Here is a 7,852-nt window from a genome sequence, read left to right as displayed (position 1 = left end):
GTAAGTGTCTCTAATAATATAAGTCAGTAGAAGTGCGTCTTAAACCACGCGTTATAGCTATCACAACTCTTTTCTTGCACAAGTTCAACAGCTTTACTAAGGATTCAAATCCCCCCGTAAATCTGAGTGAATTTCCTCGAGTGTGTGCAGAGAGTGTAGCGTGCCCACCCCTCGCCGAGCACGCGCGCACTGCCCCGCCGCCGGCCTCCTCGCGGCCGGGACGCGCTCCAAATCACGGTGTCGTGCCGCTCTTATCGAGAGTGGAAACGGCTCGACTATTAGGCCGGCCGGCGGGCCGGGTGGGTCCCCTTTACGTTATTGGGCTATTGTATTATTTCGGAGGCGAAAAGTCAGAAATACTGAATGTGAGGTGTGCTCATCGACGTTCAAATAAAAGAGATTGCCCATAGGAATGACCTTTTTCTCGGCCCGGGCCCCGAAGGGCGAGGCACTGAGCCCACGCCAACGAGACGACGCACGTCATTCCTAGGAGCAATATTTAGACCCAGACACGTCGATGATTTCAAGTTCAAAAGTGGAATGACCCCCACCGCCGACAGCGACTACACTTCAGTTTTTCCTTTGTTTTTGTATTTTTTGTCATTTACACTTAGACCGCAAGTGTCTTAGTGTCATGTTAAACAGTTACGGTTGAGCCTTGTTTCTTGAAGTTCGACGCGGGAGTTCTCTTTTGAGGCCCGGCTCTCTGACTGGTTCGAACTCCCCGCACCATTTTTGCCCCCGCGCCTGGGGAAAGATTCAGAAGTAATGGGGAAACCCACTCTCATCCTACTGACTCCTGGTTTTTTGGACGCATTCTCAGTATTTTTGCTGCGTAAAAATCTTTATAAGCTACTATCAACTTTTTTCATAAGTAATATCAGTGAGTTACTGCCAAAAATATACAGAATATGTAACAAATTAGTCAGTAATCGTGCTGCGTAAAAAAGTAAATAGTTTCTTAATAAAAATAAATCAGTGCAGGTCTGAGGGTGCTTTAAAAACGATTAGACACATTCGGACGCAAATTGGTCACAAATGCATTTTCATTTTCGAGAGTTTTCGTTGCCAAAAGAAGCATTTATTACAGTTCGCGTGAGCCTGATGTCATTATTTGAATAATACCATTTGTTAAGGTGGATATTTGAAACGAAAGTATGAAAACTATATCAGAATACCGGTGTCTATTTCGTTTGCGGGAAGTGTGTTCTCGGTGGTGGTGGTGGTGGTCTCGTTTAGGTGACACTTCATTATACTTCATGGGTTATTCCGAGGCAGGTCAGCATGTCGAGGAAGTAGCCAATGGGTACGAAGACGATACTGAAAATGCCGATCAGTGGTGCCATGAAGATGCCGATCAAGGGAATCGCCAAGCAGAACTCGACGAAGCCAAACGTGGTGTTGACTGAGTCAACCAAACCTTTGCCGAACTCTACTACGCATTGTCCGAACGACGAACCTTTGCTTACGAGCTCAAAGGTTTCGCGTGACGATACGGCTGCAGCCTGGAATTTCAGAAATGCAATAATTGGTCGTTGTCCTAATAACCAGTCATTGGCCTGACCGCGCCAGAAAAAATTGAGCCAGTTAAAAGCGCACTTTTTAAAATTGACAAGTGATTTCATTCCTGCGCTATTTGAAAGCGCTCTTTGAAAGCGCTCTTTGAAAGATTGCCGCTTTAAAAACCCCAAGAGTGTGGTTGGCTCACACCTGCAAATACAAACGTGCGAATGTAAATTCACACACATGCAAACGTGCGACCATAGACCGATTGGTTTTGCTGTACGGAGCGGCTTTTAAAATTGTGCCAACAGACACTACGGTAAAATGAATCGCATCCTTACCTGTGCAGATGCAACGCATCCCACTGCCAGTAAAACACACACCAACTTCATGGTCACCTTCGCGTTGTGAACTGGTGCACTTGCACTGCTAGAGAGATGGTTTTATGTCGTTTCTTAGATCGCCTGGCCTGGCCCAAGTTCAAGTGCCACATCCGCCACAGTGATTATACATCATCTGAGGTGCGTGACTTTCATATTTTTGTCCCCTGCGAGGCGCGCAGCCCACGTCTAATTACTTCCGATGCAGCAGCAGGTGGGCTTTGCGGACGATAGTCAGGATAGTCAGGCGTGCGCCTCGTACAAGCACAGCAGCTTGGCGCAGCGACGGGAGGTGGCAGACAAGTGAGTTGTTGGGACCAAAACTCCTCACGAGACGGGACTCCGTTTCTTTTAAATTGTTTGATATTATTGTAACCAAAAAAAGTATCATGCACTACTGGCAACAGCAATTTGTGTTGATTTTTGTGTGGGATTTTCAACCCTGTGCGACCTGAACCTGTTTTATAAATCCCCATTGTATACGGTTACGCTACGGTATCCTAGGTAACGAACTACCGGACTTGTAATAACAATTGTCTTTTTTTTTTTGTTCAACTTTTTTTGTGATTATTTTTATTTGTCTGAACGAGTGTTACAAAGTTATCGCCAATCGCATTGAATGTTCTGGCCGAGTCTTATCCGTGGATGATTCCGAGGCAGATGAGCATGTCGAGGAAGACGGCCACCGGCATCGTGACGATGCCCACGATGGCGATGATGGGCGCGATGATGAGCCCGAAGACGGGGATGGCCAGGCAGATGGTGAAGAAGCCCGCGACGGCCTGGAGGCCCTCGTACAGGGCCGTGCCGAAGCCGAGCACGCACTGACCGATCGACGAGTCCTGGGGCACGAGCTCAAACAAGGTGTCGCGCTCCGACACCGCCGCGGCCTGCAATTTCAGGGAAATGCACTGATGAGATGAAACAGAAAAGGGCACGCAAGTAGTGCTCAACACTACGTTGCACACAGTTGAGTACTGTTTGGCTTATTTTTTAAATGCTGTAAAGTGTTGAACAGTAATGTTGAACGCCTATAAGCAGTCAACTTCAGGGTTGGTCAATAGCCATACAGCCTTAAATTGACACTCTTAAGTGTTTAAAATTACTGTTGAACCCTTCTATGCCGTGAAATTTTCAGTTCAATAAATCCTTAAAGTATGCACCATGGCGTTGAAAACTGCTAGCATTTTCATGCCAGTTGCACACTTTTGTCATCGATAACTTTTTCCGTATAAAAAATTAATCGCTCGCTCAATCGCCACACAGTGGCGTGACTTCAGTTCCACTCGATAAGAAATTAGCCCACTCAAGTCACTGCTTTAAATAATTAATACTGCGGTTTAAATGTTGCCCTTGAAATGAATCACATCCTACCTGTGCAGATGCAAGGCATCCCAGTGCTAGCACAACACACAGCAGGGACTTCATGGTGAGCTTCGCGTGGTGAACTGCCTCGCTGGCGCCGCAAGACTGATGGTTTCATGTCGTCCCTCTAGTTCACTTGGCCTGGTCCAAGTTCAAGTACCACACTTGCTGTGATTGTGTAATCATCATTGATCTATCAGACTCTCACTTTTGGACTCTACGTGAGGCGTAGTGGTCAACTTATTAGCTAATTACGACGTGCTATTTACTTTTGCTGTTACAACATATTCCACACGACAACGAAGTAAATGGAGTGTATAAAACGTGTAAGAGTATGAATGGCATTTCTACCTACGGAACAGGCGATTGGCGAGTAGGCGCCATTGTTCACGGCGAAGTGATAGCAATGATAGTGTATCATTTTTTCACCGGCTCCGACTCAAAACTCGCTACTCAAGATTGGCGGGAAACTATCTAACTTAAGCCAGCCATTATGTCGGGCAAACCTTTCCAGCGGTAAAAACCGACGTTTTACCTCAAAATCAGTTTTGGCAAATTATGTCAGCACGGCGCCTGCAAGACTCGGGTTAGGCCATCCCACAGTGCTTTCCTGCACGGCAGGGAAATTGTGGCCTACCTATGAGGTGCTATGAGAACTTTGTAAAGGCTGGACTTGGCAGGTTTCGTAACGGAGATTAGCGGATGTACTTTCTGGATGAGTCTGTGCCTAAAATACTTCTCTGCACTGTAAACGAAATATTGTAAATTCACGAGGGAGCTTTCCCCCGTGAAAGCTTAAGCCACCTCACTGACAACTATTGGGCACTTTACGATGTGTAGTTATTTGTGATCGCTACAATTACTTATTGTTTATTCAGGTAGCAATGGATCGTTTCCATGCTCGTCGGAGCGAAAACGCAAGTTCGTGAGAGCGGTGATGGTTTATTGATAATGAATAAAATTAAAATCTTAAAGATTCCTTCTCAAATACTTTCAGGAAAAAGCGAGGGGGCCTCAACTCCGGCAATCTGGTGTACACCCACCCCGGCAATCTGCGATAATCTTCGGCAATCTCTAGGTAATCGGCTGCGAAACCCATGCTTTTTGCCTACATTCAGGGTGACATTAGTGCGTTTTGCCTAGTTACAGGCGATTTATGCCCTTAAAGCTAAATATTAGTCTAGTAATCTGGCAATCTTGGCAATCTGGTGTACATCCTACAACAGAGTTGAGGCCCCCTCGGGAAAAGGGCGTTGCAGAGCACTCAGAAATCAATGGAATGGGACTTGCCGGCATGTAGGGGGTTTACAGGCGCACTGGCTACAACCCCAACCGCTGCTACTGCAGGCTCATGAGGACCTGCAGGAAACTGAACCACGACTTGAGCGCGCTCCCGCAGGTCTTCCTGTCGAGCGTCCCGATGCCCCACCCCCGGAGGTCGCCGCCGTGTCCCCGGGACAGCTGCACCATGCTGAGGCGCATCTTCCTGCGCTGCACCGTCTCCTCCAGCCAGGGGCCGGCGCCGGCCAGGTCGGCGAAGCGCACGCGGGCGTAGGCCATGCCGTCGCCCACCAGACAGAACGGCACGAACACGAACAGCACCAGCGGCGCCATCCCGACGGCGAACAGGTCCGCCTCCACGCCGTTCAGCACCACCTGCGCACACAAACTGGTTGTTACAACTCTGTGGTTCTGAGTGGTTGGAGTTTTACAAACCTTCCCGATTGTTTCAGTCTTCTGGTGGTTCCAGTCCCCTGAGAAGACTGCTTCCCAGTCGGTGATTGCGACATTGTTTCAGCCGTCTCTAATGAGTGTGACTTGTTGGTTCCATCCCCCTCAGGTGATTGCAATGTAGTTGTTTCTATCTAATGATTGCAACCCGGTTGCTGTCTCCGGCACTCGCCTCCACGGTGCAGAGCAGCGGGACCACGACGCTCACGATGAGGACCTGCGGGAGCAGGGGGGCCACGGCCGCGTCCACGCTGATGGCGGCCTGCGTGAGGACGCTCTGCTGCCGCGCCAGCAGCGTGTCGCAGGGCCTCGTCTACAAGAAGAAAGCAGAACGCAACTGGAAAAATACTTTGTCACGATGACGAAAATACCATGGCTAATTTTCGTCATCGTGACAAAGTATTTTTACAGTGTTTTTGTTTACAAGTAGTGCACTCGGCGATAAACCGTTCATCGTCTAGTGTGCCGAGTGAGAAATCAAAAATCGATGCGATATCATATCGATATCAGTATCGCGCCAAATTCAGAACCATTTCAAGATTAAGTCGACAGGAAAATCGCTAGTATTCTGACATCGCCATTGCGGCTTTATATTGTGGTCGATATCGCCAGTTCTCTCTGGAACACTTCCTCTCCAGCCGGACCTTACCTGGAGGGCTTCGCCTATGCCCTCGTACATGTCCGCCAGGGACAAGTAGATGACCAGGATGAGGACGACCAGCGTGTAGTCAGACAGCACGGCGCAGAGCCCCACGAACAGCTGGAACGACAGGAAGCCCCAGCGCAAAACGTTCGCTGTGAACTTCTGGTGCGCTGTTAAACAGACGTTTCCCTTTTTAAAAACTTCCTCTATTTTATGCCTTTCATATGCGTTGTTTGCGTGCCCAGTAAACACGAAAATGTCACGAATATATCATATACTTCATATTGAAGTCAAAATGACCCAGTTTCAGCAGAAATATTGTCCATTTCGCTGGAAACTAGCTAGCAAACTTGGAATGTTTTTAATCCCACACCATCGACGGCTACCGTAAAACTAGACATGGGACTTAAATTTAAATTTCAAAATGACTTTAAAATTTATCGAGGGATCCCCCACTTCAAAAGTAAGTGTACAACGAGTTTGCGAGGTAGTTGACGAGCTGTCGCGAGTAACGCGCGAGTTTGGACCATTTTTTTTTGAGAGTTTTGCGCAGTTTTTCGTGAACTTTGCGCGAATTTTCGCAAGTTGGGAGTGGTCAAACGAGTTAGCTCGTGGGGGGCCCCTCGGAATGTATGTCATTCCATATAAAATAACTGTTTGTACGCTTGCGGTTGATAAAGTCTAAAACAACAATGTGCAGTCACCACGCCCTGGTCAGTGTATGAGGTGACTCTCGCTCACTGCCGATCAGCGGCTCCATCCAGGCCGCCAGGTGGTCCTGCCAGGTGGGCTTGCGGAAGACTAGCGCCACGGCGACCGCGGCCTCCACCAGCCAGGCGTACGTCTCGTAGAAGCGCACCAGCTTGGCGCAGCGCCGGGCGGTGGCGGCCATGTGAGTCTGTGGGGGGAAACCAAAGCGCTCACTCTGCAAATCGAACTGTAAAACAAGATGACAGTTTTAACTGCAAAACGAAAAAGTTGTACGGTTTGAACTTGTCAAACTAGCCCTATGCATATGTGCAGTTTGAACTGTAGAGCTACTTAGTGTTGTGGTTTAAACTCTGTCATCTTGCTGAGTTGGAACCTGTTGGTTTGTTTTAAGGCTAAGTCATTGTGTGATCTTTGGCGCTTCTTGTTGTTAGTTATTGATCTTGTCGAGTCGGCGGATTTTATTTAAAATTGTCCTAGCCAAAATAAAGTTAGTCTTTGTGGAAATCTGATATCACACTGATGAATAAAGTATGCAACAACTGACGTGCACATACAAGTTAGTGCTCATTGCTCAACACCACGTTGCACACTTTTAACTTACTAAATATTTCAATACTGTGTTTAACAGTTAAGTTGCACCCCGAAAAGTGTTCAACTTCAGGGTTGGCTGTGGCCATGAAGCTTTTGGACACTTTGAAGTGTTCAAATTTACTGTTGAACACCTGAAAGTGTGCACCATAGAGTATAGAGTTGAGTAAAACGAGTACAACTATGTGCATGCCAGTTTCACACTTCTGTTTTCAGTGTTGTGAGTTGCATCCTCCAGCCCCAAAATCAATAGGAACTCGAATCGATTTCCTTTCACACGTTCACGTTTCCGTAACTAATGTTACTAACGACAGGTGTTTACCTTTGTGTGCTCGTGGGCGCTGGTATCGAGGGAGGCGCTCAGCTGAACGAGCCGACACAGGCACGTCTAATGAAACCAGCCATTCAACAAAGTAAGAGTAAGTAGAGAGGCACATATCACCAATAACTGCGAATTGCACTGCACTATATAGCCGCTCCGCGCAGCTCTCTCTCTCTCTCTCTCTCTCTCTCTCTCTCTCTCTCTCTCTCTCTCTCTCTCTCTCCCTGCCTTGATGCCGCGTCTTCGGAACATGAACAAGACGATGACGACGAGGGTCGTGTACACGGCGAGGGCGACCCGAAAGCCGAACATGCTCCCGGAGACGGTCGAGTCGTAGACCATCTGCACCATGACCAGCACGGAGATGACCAGGCTCGCCTAGCGCCAAACAGTCACAGGGACGGAGAAAAACTGACCACACGCGAACCGCAACCTAGCACTCTCTACACGCCGTGGTCGCCTTGCTCACCCAAATTATTGTTGTTGTTTCTTTTCTTCTGAATGCGAAATTTTGGCCTTCTTTTAGATACTGGCAATTTTTGGCCTCCATGCTCTCCTCGCCTATTGACACAATTTTGCCCTCTTTTCTTTTCTTTTCTTTCCTTTCCT

General features: G+C 47.9%; 3 protein-coding genes across 3 annotated transcripts; all 3 read right to left on the bottom strand.

The window, feature by feature from the left end:
* Positions 1 to 1,059: 1,059 nt before the first annotated feature.
* Positions 1,060 to 1,977, bottom strand: LOC113211661 (uncharacterized). The gene is made up of 2 exons (XM_026430111.2): positions 1,845 to 1,977; positions 1,060 to 1,505 (listed from the first exon to the last, which is right to left on the bottom strand). The coding sequence occupies exons 1-2, from the start codon at positions 1,893 to 1,895 to the stop codon at positions 1,251 to 1,253; spliced, it is 306 nt and encodes a 101-aa protein (XP_026285896.1). The 5' UTR covers positions 1,896 to 1,977; the 3' UTR covers positions 1,060 to 1,250.
* A 448-nt stretch (positions 1,978 to 2,425) lies between these two features.
* Positions 2,426 to 3,424, bottom strand: LOC113211667 (uncharacterized). The gene is made up of 2 exons (XM_026430118.2): positions 3,258 to 3,424; positions 2,426 to 2,773 (listed from the first exon to the last, which is right to left on the bottom strand). The coding sequence occupies exons 1-2, from the start codon at positions 3,309 to 3,311 to the stop codon at positions 2,519 to 2,521; spliced, it is 309 nt and encodes a 102-aa protein (XP_026285903.1). The 5' UTR covers positions 3,312 to 3,424; the 3' UTR covers positions 2,426 to 2,518.
* Positions 3,425 to 4,316: 892 nt separating this feature from the next.
* Positions 4,317 to 7,321, bottom strand: LOC127749019 (uncharacterized). The gene is made up of 5 exons (XM_052265426.1): positions 7,244 to 7,321; positions 6,364 to 6,520; positions 5,629 to 5,792; positions 5,152 to 5,292; positions 4,317 to 4,904 (listed from the first exon to the last, which is right to left on the bottom strand). The coding sequence occupies exons 2-5, from the start codon at positions 6,512 to 6,514 to the stop codon at positions 4,587 to 4,589; spliced, it is 774 nt and encodes a 257-aa protein (XP_052121386.1). The 5' UTR covers positions 6,515 to 6,520; positions 7,244 to 7,321; the 3' UTR covers positions 4,317 to 4,586.
* Positions 7,322 to 7,852: the final 531 nt, after the last annotated feature.

Source organism: Frankliniella occidentalis, unplaced genomic scaffold (assembly GCF_000697945.3).
Source record: "Frankliniella occidentalis isolate FOCC.00 unplaced genomic scaffold, Focc_3.1 Scaffold27, whole genome shotgun sequence".
Lineage (NCBI taxonomy): Eukaryota > Metazoa > Arthropoda > Insecta > Thysanoptera > Thripidae > Frankliniella > Frankliniella occidentalis.
This window is presented reverse-complemented; position numbering and strand designations above follow the sequence as displayed.